This window comes from Dama dama, chromosome 15 (genome assembly GCF_033118175.1).
Source record: "Dama dama isolate Ldn47 chromosome 15, ASM3311817v1, whole genome shotgun sequence".
In the NCBI taxonomy this organism is placed as follows: domain Eukaryota; kingdom Metazoa; phylum Chordata; class Mammalia; order Artiodactyla; family Cervidae; genus Dama; species Dama dama.
The window spans coordinates 13,639,467-13,658,822 of NC_083695.1; the positions used below are offsets into that span (position 1 = coordinate 13,639,467).

At 40.1% G+C, this 19,356-nt stretch overlaps 2 protein-coding genes across 3 annotated transcripts in view; one reads left to right on the top strand and one right to left on the bottom strand.

Moving 5' to 3' along the window:
* The window catches only part of EGLN1 (egl-9 family hypoxia inducible factor 1), a 61,753-nt gene that overhangs the window by 37,816 nt on the left and 4,581 nt on the right, over positions 1 to 19,356 (top strand). The window contains exons 2-3 of the mRNA XM_061161501.1: positions 12,307 to 12,426; positions 17,603 to 17,739. Of these exons, the coding sequence (XP_061017484.1) occupies positions 12,307 to 12,426; positions 17,603 to 17,739 (257 nt within the window). The remainder of the gene's footprint in view (positions 1 to 12,306; positions 12,427 to 17,602; positions 17,740 to 19,356) is intronic.
* Positions 1 to 19,356, bottom strand: part of SPRTN (SprT-like N-terminal domain) — a 53,588-nt gene that overhangs the window by 8,430 nt on the left and 25,802 nt on the right. Inside the window, exon 6 of one of the 2 annotated variants that reach the window (XM_061161499.1) lies at positions 16,672 to 16,823. The exons of the other annotated variant lie outside the window; for it this stretch is intronic. Within the exon in view, the coding sequence (XP_061017482.1) occupies positions 16,807 to 16,823 (17 nt within the window). The 3' untranslated portion in view covers positions 16,672 to 16,806. Of the gene's footprint in view, positions 1 to 16,671; positions 16,824 to 19,356 lie in introns of those variants that run through there. 2 annotated transcript variants of the gene reach the window in all.

Genomic DNA, 19,356 nt, shown 5'->3' on the forward strand with positions numbered 1-19,356 from the left:
CTTTGCTATACAGCAGAGATTGGTGCAACATGGTAATTAACTATACTTAAAAAAAAACGATAGGGTTTGTAATTACAAAAAACCAAAAAGAAACTGTTTTTTCCTTTATCGAATAACGATGGAGGAAACGGCTAGCTGTTTACCGGTGCTGGTGAGAGAAGCAGACTCACTGTGTTGCGGTTGCACTTTGGTGCTCTGTCACCTGCTCAAGGAATGAGAACCCGCTGAGCTGATTGTGTCGCTTCCTCACTCAGAACTCCCCAGTGGCTCCCTGTTACCCGTTAGATAAAACCGAGTTAATGATCAAGGAATGCTGGCCTTCCAGGAAGCAGCTTTGGATGTGTCCAGCCTTGCCTGTCACACCCCTTGCTCACACTTTGGGCCCCCCTCCCCCCGATTGCAGTTTACAAAGCACACACCTGAGCACATTCACCGTGCTCTTCCTTATCTTCGTTTGTGACTTTTTCTTTTCCTGGAATATTCTCACTCCTCTCTGCCTGGTCAATTCATATTCTTCTTTCAAGACCCATTTATCAAGAAGCTTTCCCTGATCCCAGCTTCCCCTAATGGTTGGTTGATTGAAATGATTAGTTTTCCTTTCTGTTCCACTGGACTATAAGTTCTTCAGAGACTCTCTTCCTGCCTCCAAGCAAGTGAACTCTTTAAGTCTCATGTTCAAAACTGGACTCCTCACAAGGCCCGTGCACTGAGGCTGTGCCACCTGTATCTTTGTCCATTTAGGGTAATTGCAGTTTTCCAGCTTCTCAAGCCAAAAACCTTAGAGTCATACTCTCTCTCTTACTCTGTATGAGTCCTTCTGGAAATCCTGCTTATGCTTCCTTCAGAGCAGATTGTGGGTCCCCTCACTTCTTAAGACTGTGATCCAAGAAGTCGGCATACTTCATCTGATTTATTGCAGGGAAAGCTTTCTGACTCATCTTCTGCCTTCCACTTGTGCCAGCCTTGGTCTGTTTTCCACATCAGGGGTTGCAGACTTTGTGCGAAAGGCCAGGTGGTAAAAAATTTTAGGCTTTGTGGACCAAACCCTGTATTACAGCTACTTGGTTCTTTTATGGCCTGAAAACAGCCATAGATAATAATACATAAACAAATGAGTATTCCAAGAAAACTTGACTTCCAGAACCAGGCAGTGGGCAGTAGTTTTCCAGCCACTCTCCACGTGGCAGCCAGACCGCTCAGAGCCCTCCAACGACCTCTGTCTTACTTAGTCCTTTCAGTGGTGTCTAGAGCCCCAGAGCTCTTCCCCTCTCTGATCTCATCTGACTGTCCACTGCTTTGCTCTCGCATCTCCAGGCACACACACCCTCCTTTTCCTCACACAGGCCAGGCCCACTGCCCAGAACACTCACTCCTCTTCTTCAGATCTGCTCAGATGTCAGGTCTGCTTGACCTACCCCATTAACACCCCAGCATTGTATTCCCCATTCCTGCCTTGTGTTTTCAAAATACTTATCTTCTCACATACTACTTATTATGCTCTGTGTTGACTTAATTATTTTGTTTGTCCTTTCTCCTCCTACCAGAATATGTTCCCTGAAAGCAGTCACTTTTTTCTCTCTTCATTATTGTACCCCCAAGATCTAGAACAGTATCTGACATACAGTAAATGTTTAGAAAAGATTTGTTGAATGAATGAACAAATAGTGGGTATTTTTTTTTTATTTTTTTTTTTTATTAGTTGAGGCTAATTACTTCACAACATTTCAGTGGGTTTTGTCATACATTGATATGAATCAGCCATGGATTTACACGTATTCCCCATCCCGATCCCCCCTCCCACCTCCCTCTCCACCCGATTCCTCTGGGTCTTCCCAGTGCACCAGGCCCGAGCACTTGTCTCATGCATCCCACCTGGGCTGGTGATCTGTTTCACCATAGATAGTATACATGCTGTTCTTTTGAAATATCCCACCCTCACATTCTCCCACAGAGTTCAAAAGTCTGTTCTGTATTTCTGTGTCTCTTTTTCTGTTTTGCATATAAGGTTATCGTTACCATCTTTCTAAATTCCATATATATGTGTTAGTATGCTGTAATGTTCTTTATCTTTCTGGCTTACTTCACTCTGTATAATGGGCTCCAGTTTCATCCATCTCATTAGGACTGATTCAAATGAATTCTTTTTAACGGCTGAGTAATATTCCATGGTGTATATGTACCACAGTTTCCTTATCCATTCATCTGCTGATGGGCATCTAGGTTGCTTCCATGTCCTGGCTATTATAAACAGTGCTGCGATGAACATTGGGGTGCACGTGTCTCTTTCAGATCTGGTTTCCTCAGTGTGTATGCCCAGGAGTGGGATTGCTGGGTCATATGGCAGTTCTATTTCCAGTTTTTTAAGAAATCTCCACACTGTTTTCCATAGCGGCTGTACTAGTTTGCATTCCCACCAACAGTGTAAGAGGGTTCCCTTTTCTCCACACCCTCTCCAGCATTTATTGCTTGTAGACTTTTGGATAGCAGCCATCCTGACTGTTGTGTAATGGTACCTCATTGTGGTTTTGATTTGCATTTCTCTGATAATGAGTGATGTTGAGCATCTTTTCATGTGTTTGTTAGCCACATACCGTGTTCATGGATTGGAAGAATCAATATTGTCAAAATGGCTATTCTATCCAAAGCAATCTATAGATTCAGTGCAATCCCTATCAAGCTACCAACGGTATTTTTCACAGAACTAGACCAAAGAATTTCACAATTTGTATGGAAATACAAAAAACCTCGAATAGCCAAAGTAATCTTGAGAAAGAAGATTGGAACTGGAGGAATCAACCTGCCTGACTTCAGACTCTACTACAAAGCCACAGTCATCAAGACAGTATGGTACTGGCACAAAGACAGAAATATAGATCAATGGAACAGAATAGAAAGTCCAGAGATAAATCCACGAACCTATGGATACCTTATCTTTGACAAAGGAGGCAAACATATACAATGGAAAAAAGACAACCTCTTTAACAAGTGGTGCTGGGAAAACTGATCAACCACTTGTAAAAGAATGAAACTAGAACACTTTCTAACACCATACACAAAAATAAACTCAAAATGGATTAAAGATCTAAATGTAAGACCAGAAACTATAAAACTCCTAGAGGAGAACATAGGCAAAACACTCTCCGACATAAATCACAGCAAGATCCTCTATGACCCACCTCCCAGAATATTGGAAATAAAAGCAAAACTAAACAAATGGGACCTAATGAAACTTAAAAGCTTTTGCACTACAAAGGAAACTATAAGTAAGGTGAAAAGACAGCCCTCAGATTGGGAGAAAATAATAGCAAATGAAGAAACAGACAAAGGATTAATCTCAAAAATATACAAGCAACTCCTGCAGCTCAATTCCAGAAAAATAAATGACCCAATCAAAAAATGGGCCAAAGAACTAAACAGACATTTCTCCAAATAGTGGGTATTTTTGAGGTTGTTGTTTTTTAATGCACTCTTCCTTCTCTGTCACTGCTACCAAATCCTGACTGTTTCACATTCTTCATTTTGCCTTAATTGCCCTGTCCTTCAGTCCTGCACCCCTCGTCCGGGCTAGCGTCTCTTGTCTGTGTGTTGGTAGCCTCTAATTCCAGGTCACCCACTCCATCCCCTGTGAGTAGCCTGAGTCATGTTGGAGAGGTGAAATGTTATTTTGCTACTGTTGTTTGATATTTGTTACAGTTGTTCAGTCGCTCAGTCATGTCCAACTCTAGGCGACCCCATGGACTGCAGCACCCCAGGCTTCCCTGTTCTTCGCTATCTCCCTGAGTTTGCTCAGACTCATGTCCATTGAGTTGGTGATGCCATCCAACCATCTCGTTCTCTCTCGCCCCCCTCTCCTCTTTGCCCTCCATCCTTCCCAGCATCAGGATCTTTTCCAATGAGTCATTTCTTTGCATCAGGTATCCAGAGGATTGGAGCTTCAGCTTCAGCACCAGTCCTTCCAATGAATATGCAGGGTTGATTTCCTTTAGGATTGAGTAGAAATTTGGGCCTTTGTTAATCAAAATCCTATGGAGTGCTTGTTTAAAATTCTGAGATCACAGGCCTCATCACATACTTACTAAGTCAGGATTTCAAGTATGGGGTTTGGAATCATAGTTTAAGAAGACCAGGTGATTCTTACTGAACACAATTGGCTTCACTGACTTGTAAAAAAAAAAAAAAAAACCTCCTGAGCGTCTGGCGAGAGCTTTTCTGCCAGCCCCTGCCCATCTGTCCTTCCCCATCTCCCACAGCCCTGATGGGGACTTCATCTTCCACTGGTGCTTACCTGGTTTTGGTCCTCTCAGGGTGCCATATTTGTTAATGGTTTTTGAAAACATTGTTTCCTTTACTTGGAAACTCCCTCTACTCTGGAAAAGTTCTGTTATTATCCTTCAAAATTCTGCTCATTTGTCACTTTCCCTATAAAATGTTTTCTGATGCCCCATTCCCATTAGAGCATTAATCATCCTTGCTGTCTGGGTACCTTGTGTAAGACCCTGTTTTGTTTATTACATTGTCCTGGATGTATTTGCGTGACTGTCTCCCTGTTATGACCTACCTGAGCCAGTTCAGTTGTTTAGGTATTAGGTTCTCTTTGAGAGATACTGCTCAAGTTTGCAGCTTCAGCTTGATGAGCGCTGTTGACCTAGTCCCCCAAAACTGAACTTTTAGATCGCATGTTACTATGAAACCAAAACTCAGACAGAGCTCTGCCACACCCACAAAAGTAGTCTTAGAGACTCCTTTCTAAACTGGATGAAATCTCTACTCTCCATTTTAGAAACTCTTTTATGAAAGGTTTATTCCAGGCAGAAGTGCTAATCTGGTTTTAGTATTCATTTTAACATAGGTAGGGTCAGACAACAGAATTCCCTTGTAGTGGATTTATCACAGAATCTGTAGGAATCTTAAGCCCTCGGGAACCATCCCAAAGAGTATAGGCTCCTGGGTTCATTAGACTCCTGTGTATGTGCTCATGTAAGAGCAGTGGTCCCTGTTTGATATCTAACCAAACCACATAGCTTATTCACCGCTTTTCTATACTGTCGTCATTTCTAATACCTGTTATGCTAATTACCAACCTCTCTGGATTTGAAAAGAGATAAGGATAGAGGGCTTACCTGAGGTTTTTGATTAGAAGCTTTCATCATTAACCAGTGACTCTGTCCTGGAGTGGTTTTGCAAATGTTCACTAATGATCCAGGATGAATAATAGGACCCTCTAATTCAAGTCCTCCAGTCCATTAAAGCAAATCAGCACTCTCTATGCTGAAATAACTTACATAGTTTAAATCACACCTCTTTTCCAGACTCTGGAATTTCAGGAAGCAGGTGTTGAACTTTTCACCTCTGTATCGCCAGGCTTAGTGCACTGCCTGCCCTGTGGGCCTTGAGAGGTGCTGAAATTATTGTTGGTAATGTTCAGCAGTTGGGGGTTTTGTTTGTTTTCTTTGTTTGAATGCTAAATTGCAAGCTCTGCCAGAGAATTATTTTATTAATAAAACAAGTTTGCCATAGCTGTCAGAGACCGTGTCTTAGCAGTGCACCTTCCTGTAGGGGCTGGAATGCAATAGTGTCTCCCGGAGATCAAGCTGAGGCCTGCCTGGACCCCTGCCTCCTTGTGGGGAGAGGTTGCTCTGTCCTTTTCCTCAGGTGCTGTGGGCGAGTGGCATAAACGCAAATCCTGGCCTGGGAACCTGAGGAAGAGCTGTGCGGAATTGGTGAGCTTGCAGCCGAGGCTAGCAAATCACAGGTCTCCTCTGATAGCAGAACCCAACAGAAGCTGCTCCACAGACTGGTTCCTGACGTGTGAAGTAGAATTTTATCAATTCCTTGCTAAAAGGGGAAAGAGTGCAGTAAGGCATCACTAAAGATGATTACACTGCCTGTTTAAACTGCTCATAAGCAGGTTGATTTTTAAATGTATACTGGAGTTGTTTTCTCTCAGGCTAGAATTAGGGCCCAAGAAGGAAAATAGGTGTCTGGTGTTGAATTAAACAGCCCATCATTTTTGGGCCATTTAAGGAGTAATTTGTAGCAATACTATTATATTATCTTTCCTTTTTTTCCCTGAATTTTTCACTCCTATGAGTATGGTCAGAGGAGTCTCTTGGACTTTTTAAAACTTTATAATTAATATGATTATACTCTGCTTTTGTATACAAATTATAACTAGCTTGTATTAAAATATTCTATAGGAATGTAATAAAAATGTTGAAATTGTTGTTTTATCATATGATAGAAGATTTATAGTTAAAGAGCTCTCAAAAATCAAGAGAGAAGTGATGAATAACCCATTAGTTAGTCGCTTAGTCATGCCCGACTCTTTGCAACCCCATGGACTGCAGCCCACGAGGCTCCTCTGTCCATGAGATTTTCCAGGCAAGGATACTGGAGTGGGTTGCCATTTCCTTCTCCAGGGGATCTTCCCAACCCAGGGATCGAACCCGGGTCTCCTGCACTGCAGGGAGATTCTTTACCAATTGAGCTACAAGGGAAGCTCAAGTAACCCATTAGGAAAGTGAATAAAGGATGTGAGTAAGCAGTTGACAAAAGAATTAAACAGCAAGTAAAAATACGAAAAATCTCATAAATTGGGATTTCCCTGGTGGCTCAGATGGTAAAGAATTTGAGAATCTCTGTGCAATGCAGGAGACCTAGGTTCAATCCCTGGGTGGGGAAGATCCCCTGGAGAAGGAAATGGCAACCCACTACAGTATTCTTGCCTGGAAAATTCCATGGATAGAGGAGCCTGGCCAGCAACAGTCCATGGAGTTGCAAAGAGTTGGGCACAACTGAGTGACTAACACTGCATGTTATTTGTAACATTAAAGTTTAGCAAATGAGTCAAGAGATTTAAATTTTTAAATACCTATGGATTGTCCTTCCTCATCACCCCTGTTTAACAGGCTAATTAATACAGTGAACAAAATTCATAATTTTATAAAGTTTTTAGTTACATCTTTTAGGAAATGAGATTACCTAAACAAGTATAATTGAAATCTGCAGTTTAAGAAAGATGATTATAGTAGATACCAACTTGTTTTTAGTCTAGTTCTTTTGATGTTATGTGTCCTCCCATATTTGAGCTAGAGTTATGTAAACCTGAATGATGGTGATCGTGGTGGGTCCCTGTGCTGTGGGAAGAGCGGTAATGCAGAGTTGGAGGAGATCTTCTGCAGAACATGGGAGAACTGAACCTTGGACGCGCGCAGGTGTGTCTGTCTGTCTGTCGTCATGGCAGGTGGCGAGTCCCTCAGGAGCCAGCTACTGGTTCACCTGAACTCTGCAGTCAGACTGAACACAGCCTTACTGGAAACAGGAACTGAGGAGGACGTAAAGGAGGTGGTTTTCCCCTCCAGACTCCTCAGCATCTCTGTGATGTTTGGCAAGTTTTTCATTCTCATTGTAGCTCGGTTTTCTAATCTCCAAAATGAAAAGATTAATTGGACCTGCCTCACAAATTTGTTGTGAGGAGTGAATGAGATGATCCTTGCCTGGCTTATGGTGAGTGCTTACTAAACGTTAACTGTCAGTATCTGCAAAGGCAGCGGGCTGTAGACCTGGGTCAATATATTTTAATAGAATAAATTTTCAAATAGTAAAGCTTTTCCCCACATTCAGGGTAAAAAATTAGTACTTTGTTAGCCATAAAATTTTACTTTTCTTAGCTTTGAATCAGTATTTTAAAATAATTCAGTTCAAGAAGGAAAAAAGTAAGTTTCCTTGTTCAACTTCATATTGAATACAAGCCTTCCAATGCCAGAAATAAATGTCTTCAGATTCCAGAGAGGTACCACAAACCTCTTCCTACCTTTTAGAGTAAAAAACAAGTTTATGGTTTTTCTTATCCTGAGAACATCTTCAATCATGTATATTTTCATGTCAAAAAGGGAAAAAATAGCATTTAATTGTTTTGCTTATGTTTAAATAGGCTTTTCCCAACGAAAAACTGAAATGTTTAAAATTGGTGTCTCAGAGACATGTCAAATTAGGAAGGTACCTCAGAATGGTAGAGTAGGCAATTGCATTGTTTCTTTTTCAGGCAAATGTCGAGCCTTTTCCACTGTCTTCCAACCCAGCCCTCATGGGAGTGTGAGGTCATGTCTGCTACTCCTCAGAAAGGATAGAAGAATACCCAGGGAGTATCACTCCAGTCCTCATCAGATCTCCAGAGATAGTTCAGTTTTACTTGGTAGACTTCAGTGACTTTCCTTATCCTTAGGACCACTACATACAGTGTAAACCTCTTGAAACAATTTTATCCTTTATAGGTATGTCTTAATCCATCTGGGCTACTATAGCAAAATACCACAGACTGAGTAGCTTATAAACACAGAAATGTATTGCTTACAGTTCTAGAGGCTGGCCGGCTCAAGATCAAGTGACCATGCTCGCCACGGTCTGGTGAAGCCCCTTTCCTGGTTCGTAGCTGCTTCTGGCTGTGTCCTTGCAGGGAGGAAGGGTCAGGGTTACCCTCAGAGCCCCTTTTTAAGAGCACTTATCCATTCATGAGGGCTCCCCGCTTATGACCTCAGCGGCTCGCAAGGGTTCCACCTCCTAAATCTTTGGGGCTTAAGAGTTTCAGCATGTGAATCTATGCAGGGATGCAAACAGTCAGATCATAGCAATGTCCTTTATCTTACATAATCTTTCATATAAATCCTAGAATAGGGAAACTGCCTTCTTCAAAGCTTTTATTGTAGCCCTCCCTACACAAGGACCCCAGTGGTTCCCTGTTACTTACCTTTCATGTCCTTCCTCTGCTGAATTTTCAAGATTTCATCTTATTTCTGCCAAATTAACTTTGCCTACCTAGTAGGTTATTAAGTGACAAAGCAGACCACTGTAGAAGCGCCCCACTGTGACTGAGTTGCCGCCTGTGTTTGCCACGCCCATACTGTTCGTTCTCTCATCACTTTACCTTTCCAGATCACACCTGTCCTTGGTAGCGGAGCCAAGGTGGTGTGTAGTTCAGAGCCTTGTCCTTTTACTTTATCCCACGTGAATAATTCCTTTCTTCTGAATTCCTTTTCTGTTTGTTACCTGCACGACTCAGTTTATCAGTTGATTTGCAAGTGTGTGGTGTTTTCTTTCTCTCCAGCTAAGCCCTTTCAGACATACCATACTGACCCTTCTTGTAGTATGACATGGTAGGTATTTCATAATACTTTTTAATACTGCTAATGACTCCTAGACTAATAATGGTCTCAAGCAGGTAAAATCAGGTGTGGAATGAGTTGTTTTACCAAGAGATTAAGAGAAAATAAATTGAATTTATTAAAAGTATTGTGAACAAGAACTTGTATATTAAAAAAAAAAAAGAATAGCAATAGTCTTTTTTACACAAATATATATATATATATATATTATATTTATATATAATAAATATATATATATTTTATATATGTCCGACTCTTTGCAACCCCACAGGCCCATGAAATTACAAGAGGCCACACAAACAGGTCTTGCCCCAACCTTCAACTGGGGTAGCATTTATCTGTTTCCATTGAATTCCAAGTGAGACTTTTGGAAAAAATAAAAGATGCAATAAAAGTTTTAAACAACTGTATTAATTAAATTTATTTATTTATGATTAATTAAATCATAGAGTCTCAGTTTTGTTCTACTTGGAATACCTGGCTTATTGGGACAATCCACTGCTGGGAAGCTCCTTTGTGTGCCCTGTGCATAGTGTTGACTCTTTCACCTAGTATTTCTGTTTTTGTCTTTTTTTTTTTTCTTTTTTAGTAAATACTCATTCATTCAGTTACATAGGCTGAAAACAGCAGAATCATCCTTCACTCTCCTTTTTCTCCACTTCAGTCTGTGAGCAAACTCTGGTGGTTTTCTACCTTCAGAATACCTCCTACCTTACCACCTTAGTCAACCTGATTTTCATTTTTCTCCTGGAAACAAACTGCAATAGCCAACTAGCAGTCTTTTTTCACTGTCCACCCCCTGCCCCCCAACACACACACGAGTATAGGAGTGTGTTATATGGATAACATACTAGTGTCATGTTACATGGGTAACATAGTATATTTTATATATATATAAACATAGTATATTTTATATATATATAAAATATACCTAGAAAACAAAATTACCAATTAACACTTAAAGCATAAAGGTTATTTAAAACCTGTAAGCACTGTGTAACATTTAAGGAACTTTAAATTTTGATAGTCCAAACTGTAGCTAAGGATAACTTTGTTTAAATGTGAATACTTATTTTAAACATAACGGCTTCTAGATTTCATGAGATTTTATAGAAATGTCTTTTTATGTTTTCTAGAATCCAAGTGGGGAGGAGTTTCAGGACATGCATGAATTGCTCAGCACAGTTTCACTGTGTCGTGTTTAGGCCATGCAGATACTTATTGAATTCATGACTCTCCCAAATCTTTGCATGTTTCCTGCAATATTTATCTTTCCCTGGAACCTCTAGAAGTTTGACTCCTTCAGGTCTCAGGTTTTACAAGATGATCTGCTCTTTCTGGCTGTGCTTGGTTTTCCCTTCTCTTAACAGTCTCTAGTTGTAGGCACAGAAGGGCTTGTCTGTCTTCTGGGGTAGGATTCTCTTGCTGCTTTCTCTTTTATGCATTACTCATTTTATAGCCACCTGCATTTAGCTCTAATTATCAATAGGCCTTCTATTTGCTGGGTTATGGTGGGGTTTCTCATCTTATCCTTTATACAGTTGTAATAGTGTCCTGCTGCCTTTGCTATGGCTGCTATAGACAGTTTGAGTCAGCAGACAACAGGCAGGCCCTGTGTAGCACTGACTCCCTTCCCCTTCCTTCCTTTCTCTTCACTCCGTGGTGTCCCTGCCACCAGAGCAGAGCTAAAGGGCTCTAGGGAACAACAGACAAGGCTTCAATGATAATGGCCCCTCAGATAACACATTTAGGTGGAGGTAACTGAGCTACTTCAGGGATTATAAAATTTAATTAATACAGTTGTTTAAAACTTTTATTGCATCTTTTATTTTTTCCAAAAGTCTCGCTTGGAATTCAATGGAAACAGATAAATGCTACCCCAGTTGAAGGTTGGGGAAAGACCTGTTTGTGTGGCCTCTTGTAATTTCATGGGCCTGTGGGGTTGCAAAGAGTCGGACATGACTTAGCGATTGAACAACAGCATTTCCCTGGACTCCCCATCAGCCACCCCTAGGTACCACCATGGAACCCCAAAGGGAAACGGTGTAGAAGTGACTGACACAGACTTCTCATTCTGAAGCACAGTCATAGAGTCTCAGTTTTGTTCTACTTGGAATACCTGGCTTATTGGGACCACTGCTGGGAAGCTCCTTTGTGTGCCCTGTGCATAGTGTTGACTCTTTCACCTAGTATTTCTGTTTTTGTCTTTTTTTTTTTTCTTTTTTAGTAAATACTCATTCATTCAGTTACATAGGCTGAAAACAGCAGAATCATCCTTCACTCTCCTTTTTCTCCACTTCAGTCTGTGAGCAAACTCTGGTGGTTTTCTACCTTCAGAATACCTCCTACCTTACCACCTTAGTCAACCTGATTTTCATTTTTCTCCTGGAAACAAACTGCAATAGCCAACTAGCAGTCTTTTTTCACTGTCCACCCCCTGCCCCCCAACACACACACGAGTATAGGAGTGTGTTATATGGATAACATACTAGTGTCATGTTACATGGGTAACATAGTATATTGTCAGTGACTTGGGTTCTGAAGCCAGATTGCCCACATTCATACTTGGTCTCCTGTCATGTGTCATTAAGAACATTAACCTTCCTGGGCCTCAGTTTCCTTAACAGAGGGGCTTGTTACATGCTAATTTGTCATTTAATCTTGATATTAAATGAGTTAATGTTCAGCGTTGATCTAAATTGTGCCTTTCCAAATTGGTTCCACTCAGAGACAGTGTTGGAGGCGGTTTGTGACTATTGGATGGTGGCATAAGTGTTCTGTGGTGAGCTCAGGGAGAATGGCCATCTTCCATGGAGCAGGACAAAGCCCACTTGATTTTGATTATCAGCATGAATCAAGATCACAAAAGAGAGGCCTTTCTGCAGTCTCTCGGATCCTTCCATGTCAGCTCTTCCCATCACTGTGACACAGAGTTCTCCACACCTTGCATTGTTCACCAGCCTACCCTGTGTTTTTTATACACATCAATGTAGAAGGTCTTTACTTCTTATCTACAAACATGATTTTTTACTAGAGAAGGAATTTAAGTCAGAATAGCCAAAAATCAGAGATCTATGTTATAAGCTGTTTTCCCTTTTTACTTGTAGTTAGACTTTTAAATTTATTATTATTGTTGTTGTTACAGGCCATGGTTGCTTGCTATCCTGGCAATGGAACAGGTTACGTACGTCATGTCGATAATCCAAATGGAGATGGAAGATGTGTGACATGTATATATTATCTTAATAAAGACTGGGATGCCAAGGTATGCCACCTAATTGAGCATTTATTTTTTATCTTACAGGTGTTTTTTCTCACAAGTAGTAGTAAGATTCATACTCCCCATAGGTTAGACTGACTTAAAATGTGGAACAGTTAAACATTTCTCCTTAGATATGCTTTACTCTAAGGTATTAGGGGTGGATCTTTATTAAAATGAAGCAGATACTAATATAGCTCAAAAAGTAGATTCCCTTACTTTGGATATTGAAGCATTCATCCAAAATATAACTTTTACAAAAGTATCTTTTATTAAAATAATACCCAAAACACTTATGAGATTTTTTTGCTCTATCACAACTTTTGAGGGAGATTATGTATAAATGATTATTAAGAATTATTTGCTATTTAACTCCTACATTTTATTTTTTGCATTGTTGCAGAGATGTTATTTGGCATTGAGTTGTTGGACTGTTGGAGGCAGGACTTCTTTCTCTGATTATGAAGTTTATCAATACTGACAGATTCTATGGTACAGTCAGAATGTACAATACAGCTAATCTCCGTTGTTTCAAAAATATATTCCTTGAATATCAGTCTTAGTTTCACTTAAGTTTAAAAGATTTAAACTTTAGAGGTGTGTCATGTATGATTGCATTGGAGATTGTATAAACTAATTTTGGTTGATTTCTTTAAAATCTTTTTTATTTACATATATTGAAGGAAAATAGAAAAGTGAACATAATATATAGCCCAGTGGATTTTCACAGAGTGAACACACTTGTGTAGTCATGGTAATTTTTAAAAATCAGATAACCTTTAAAATACCTTCCTTCGCCACACACACATACACACAAATGAAAATCACCAGGTCTTAAATGTGCAGAAACTTAGTCCTGTTCTATAAGCATATCCTAAAACTTAGTGATCCAGTAATCTTTCTGTACCATACTGATTTAAAGAATATCCTCTGTCCTTGATAGTCTTACAGAAAACCTTAAAGACTCCACACAAAAACTATTAGAACTGATAAATGAATTCAGCAAGGTAGCAGGGTACAAGATTGATATACAGAAGTCTATTGCATTTCTTTACACCAACAATTAAATATTGAAAAGAGAAGCTAGAAAAAATCCTGTTTAAGATGACATCAAAAAATATGTATCTAGAAATATACCTAACCTATATGCTGAGGTTTATAAAACTCTGATAAAGGAAATCAGTGATAATGCAAAGAAAAGGGAAGATATCCCATGCTGGATTGGAAGAATTAATATAGTTAAAATGGCCGTACTACCTAAAGCAATCTACAGATTTAATGCAATCCCTATCAAATTACCCATGATATTTTTCACACAACTAGAACGTGTAATCCTAAAATTTATATAGAATTGCCAAAGCAATCTTAAGGAAAAAGAACAAAGTTGGAGGCATAGCCCTTCCAGACTTCAGACAGTACTATAAATCTATAGTAGTCAAAGCAGCATGGTATTAGTGTAGACACAGACATGTGGATCCATGGAATAGAATAGAGAGCTCAGAAATAAATCCACACATCTACAGTCAATTAATCTTTGACAAAGGAGGCAAGAATTTGCAATGGAGAAAAAACAGTCTCTTTAGCAGATGGTGTTAAGAAGCTGGACAGATATATGTAAATCATTGAAGTTGTTATATTTTTTATATATTTACACACACACACACACACACACACACACACACACACACAATAGAACACTCCTTCACACCATACACAAAAATAAGCTCAAAATGGCTTAAAGACTTAAATATAAAGCATGACACCATGAAACTTTTAGAAGAGAACACAGGCAGTACATTCTCGGACATAAATTGTACCAGTGTTTTCTTAGGTCAGTCTCCCAAGGCAATACAAACAGAAGCAAAGATAAATACGACCTAATCAAACTTAAACAAAAACAAAAATACAACCTATGGACTGGGAGAAAATATTTGCAAACACTGTGACTGACAAAGGCTTAATTTTCAGATATACAAACAGTTCATGTAATTCAGTAACAACAACAAAAACCCAGTCAGAAAATGGCAGAAAACCTAAATAGGCATTTCTCCAAAGAAGACATTCAGATGGCCAATAGATGAGTGAAAAAATGCTCAACATTAACTAGTTATTAGAGAAATGCAAATCAAAAGTACAATGAGGTAACCTCACAAAATGGTCAGAATGGCCATCATCAAAAAGTCTACAAATAATAAATGCTGGAGAGGGTGTGGAGAAAAGGGAACACTCCTACACTGTTGGTGGGAATGTAAATTGATATAGCCACTATGGAAGACGGTATGGAGACTCCTTAAAAAACCAGGAATAAAACCACCATATGACCCAGCAATCCCACTCCTGGGCATATGTCCAAAAAAGATGAAAGCTCTAATTCAAAAAGATAACATGCACCCCCATTGTTCATAGCAACACTGTTTGCAGTAGCCAAGACATGGAAGCAAGCTAAGCATCTATCAACAGATGAATGGATAAAGAATTTCTTATGAGGGAATATTATTCAGCCATAAAAAGTGAAAATGCCATCTGCAGCAATATGGATGGTCCTAGAGATTATCATGCTAAACAGAATAAGTCAGAAGAGAATGACAAGTACTATTATGTATGACTTATGTGTACAATCTAAAAATACTACAAGTGAACTTATTTACAAAATATTTAGAAATAGATTCAGACATAGAAAACAAACTTGTGGTTAACAAAGGGGAAGGTGGGGAGGGATAAATTGGGAGGATGAGATTAAGAGGTATACACTACCATATATAAGATAAAAAAGGATTTACTGTTAGGAAACTGTATCCAATATCTTTATAATAAACTATAGTAGAAGATAATTTTCAAAAAAGAATATAGGAAAATACATATATATGTATAACCAAATCACTTTGCTGTACCTCTGAAACTATCACAATATTGTCAGTCAACTATGCCTGAATAAAATGAATAAAGAACAAGTAACAGGGCTTTCGGAGAAGGCAGTGGCACCCCACTCCAGTACTCTTGCCTGGAAAATCCAATGGACGGATGAGCCTGGTACGCTCCCGTCTATGGGGTCGCACAGAGTCGGACACGACTGAAGCGACGCAGCAGCAGCAACAGGGCTTTCCTCGTGGCTCAGTGGTAACGAATCCGCCTGCCAATGCAGGAGACACAGGTTCAGTCCCTGGTCTAGGAAGATCTCACGTGCTGTGGAGCAACTAAGCCCATGTGTCACAACCACTGAGCCTGTGCCCTGGAGCTGGGGAGCCACAACTACTGAGCTCATGTGCCCTAGAGCCTGTACTCTGCAAGAGGAGCCACCGTCATGAGAAGCCCATGCTCCAAATTAGAGAGTAGCCCCCTCTCCACAGCTGGAGAAAGCCAAGACTCAGCACAGCCAACATGAATACATTTTTTTTTTAAAAAGAGCAAGTAGCAAATGCAAGAATATTGTTATAGAAGTGTGACAAGCAGTTAAAAAATGTTTTTTTGAAAAGAAAGAATTTCCTCTGTCCTACCGCAAGTTCAAAATGGAGGTAAGTTTTATTGCTAGTATATTTTGGGGCAGTATGCCAACAAACATGGTTTTTTGTTAAAACTTTCAAAGTTTGAAATCTAGAAATTGTTAATTCACCTTGAACTCAACACACAAAACAACTGGTGTAAATTTAGTTAAAACTCAACTTTTTTTTTTTCACATTTTGTGAATATCTAGAAAATTAGAAATATGTTTGATCAACTCTTCCACATTTTGTTAGAGTCTAGGTTCTTTCTAGGCTGATCCTTTAATTTTTATATGACCTAAGGTCATCAATATATAGTTTTTAAATTAGTACATAAGCAGAAAAAAGTCTTCATTGCTTTTATATGTAAAACTGAAAACTTTCCTTGCAAGATTTTGCTCTCAATAAGCACACTGTACCAGAGGGTGTTCTGGGTGCTGGAAACTGAGCAGAAAAGGAGCTCTCCCTCCCAGAGCGTGGCTCCAGGGGAGGGTGCAGACCAAGCAGATCGACGGTTACCGCTGGTTATACCAAGTGCGGGGCAGACTGCTGTGGGAACACACAGGAAGGCTGCCTAACACAGGGGTCAGGGAAGGCTTCCCAGAGGAAGATAGGAAGCTTTGAAACCTACCTCTGTTCCCATTGACTCCAGGGGAAGGGCAGAGAGAAGCGGGAGGAGAAAAGAAGGTACGCTCTCTGTCACAGTCTAGACCCCCTTTAGATGTCCACGAGTGCCCTGGGAACCTCCTGGGGCAACGCTCGAACCTGAGGACGGCAGGCAAGGGCACCAAGTAGCTTGAATCTAACTCACTTGACTATGAGCCTGGTGGACAGCTTCTCTGACTGTCGTGGAACTGAGGAACAGGCTCAGCCTCCATGGTGTCTTGATCAAGTACCAACGTTCCTTTCAATTCAGGAGTCTGCCTGTTAGGAGTTTAGTTTTTCAAGGATAAAGAGTTACTCAGTTGGGTAGGGGTTACCTTGCTTTACTCCCACCCAGATTATAATCACCACAAGGACATCTGTCTGAATTGTTCCCTACTTTGCACCCAGGGCCAACAGCAGGTCCCAGAACAATCAGTATCAGAATGCATGGGGAGTCCCTCTGGTCTCCGATAGAGACAGACACCTACTGGGGTAAATGGTAGTGGCCCTCTGTGGACGAGTTCAGTTATGTAGGCCCAGGCTGGGAAGCTAGTTTCTAGTGCTGACCATAAGTGACACTTTTCCCTGCTGTATTGGATTCCTTAAATAAGACTGCTCTATTATCTTTTGAACTTTTAAAATATGATGAACTGTTTCTTTGACACAGTTAATCATTTGTAGTAATTTTCATCAGAATGATTTGAAATGGATACATTTTTAAGAGTAGGTGAAGCAAGTCATCACCATACATAAATAAGGAATGCTTACTAGTTGTTCAGACTTTTAGGTGTCATTTTAAGACTTTTTTTTTTTTAAGACTTGAGTTTAGAGACTATTCATCTGTTTCATCAAATATTTACAAAATTCCCTAAAACAAGGAATGAATTTTTCCTTCTATCTCTGCATATACGTGAAATCTCAATTCCAGACATTGTTAATCGAGATATTATGTGAACAATTCAGTTAAGACTTGATTTACTGAAGTGGTCTTTTCCCCCTAAATTTAATTTTTTCACATTCTTGGTTGCTCATATTTACATATTTGGCTCCTTTCCTAGGTAAGTGGAGGTATACTTCGAATTTTTCCAGAAGGCAAAGCCCAGTTTGCTGACATTGAACCCAAATTTGATAGACTGCTGTTTTTCTGGTCTGACCGTCGCAACCCTCATGAAGTACAACCAGCATATGCTACAAGGTAGTATTCCTTTTAAGAAAAAAAAAAAATGGTAAACAGCATAGTAAGATAGGAGGGGCTTGATAGCATAAACATGAATTTTCTAATGAGTATCTTGCTGTCCTTCAGTTACCTTTATCATAAGGCTTTAGTCATGACGTTTAATCTGAATGATTTTATAAGAGTGTTCACAGTCCCAAATGTCTGCAAATCTCTGTGCAGCCCCTCCTTGTCTAGGGGAGGCAGGGAGGCTCAGGGTTCTTATCTTCCCAGGCCTGTCTGCTTGGTCTATGCATCTCCTCACTAGTAACCATTCTCGGACCTCGTGAGAGTGTTCACGTGGGGAATAAGGACTAGCTAGACAAGGGAAAGGGCAGCTTTGTTAAAGGGGGTCCAGCAGAAGTGGGGGGCAGAGGGATGGTATGGAAAAAGGATACAGGGTAGAAAAATACATAACCAGAGAGTGGATGTGTAGAGAAAAAAGAATAGAGCAAAGAGAAGTAGAGAAAAGGTGTTAAAAAACTACCCTTCTGCTTTAATAGACAGTGTCTGTTAGGCTTATACTGTTGTTTACATTTTCTGTTTTATACTCATTTTCTACAAGGTTTCATTTTCTAAACCTATTTTTTACTGTACTCTCAAAAGTTGTTTTACCATTTACCATGACCTAATTGAAATGTGTAGGCTATTAAAATGAAAGATGTTACAGACATTGTTAGCAAAATAAATATGTTTTAAAAAAAAAAAAGCTCTACTTTTTATATACCTGTTTTTCATTACAGAAGGGATTTGGGACATTATGATAGTGAATTGCTGTTACACAGTGGCTTAGATCTGGTGAGATCCCTTAGAAACACAAGGAGAAGAGCTGGCTCTTGACAGTGATGTATCATTTCATGAGGTTCAGAGTGTGAAGCTTTGGTCACCTGTCCCTCCTTCCTTCTTTCTGAGCCGTGTTGCCTCAGCCCTTATGCATCTTAGTGAATAGCAGGCCGAGCGGTGTGACTTGAGGCTGTAAGAACTCCTGGGTGGAACCTGGGGATCCCATCACGTCACAGACTCTGTCCTAAATCCTGTCTCTCCTCCCATCACCCCAGTGCCCATCTCAGCCCTGACTGCTGCTTAAAAATCGTTTCTGAACTCGAAACTACTTCATTGATCTTCCTTTGTATTGAGTCTTGAATGTGATGTGGTCGTGTCCTTTCTCAGTGGAGATAGAATGAACATTTTAGGTAATGAATAGATGCCATGCAATTATGAGTTGCTCCAGGAGTTTGGAGGAGGGAGAAAGTGGTCTTACATTGGAATCAGTTGGTCCAACTGTAGCCGCTGGGCCTGGAGTGAGGAAAAACAAGGAGCAGACAGTGTTGGCAAGGCTGGGAGGAAAGGGCAAGGCTGTGGAGTCAGAGCAGAGACAGATACATGGAGGAGGAATCTAAACAGATAGGGGATGAGGCAGGAGAAACAGAGTGATGTGTGTTGGTTTACAGCTGTCTTCTGGGAAGGCCTTGGACAGTGCAGGGACCTGATCCAGATAGCTGAACTCTGGTTACTAAGGAACTAAGAGTTTGGGGCGGGTGCAAAAGATAGAGAAGAATATTTGTGCACCTTCCCCATTGCCAGGCCACCTGTGTGATA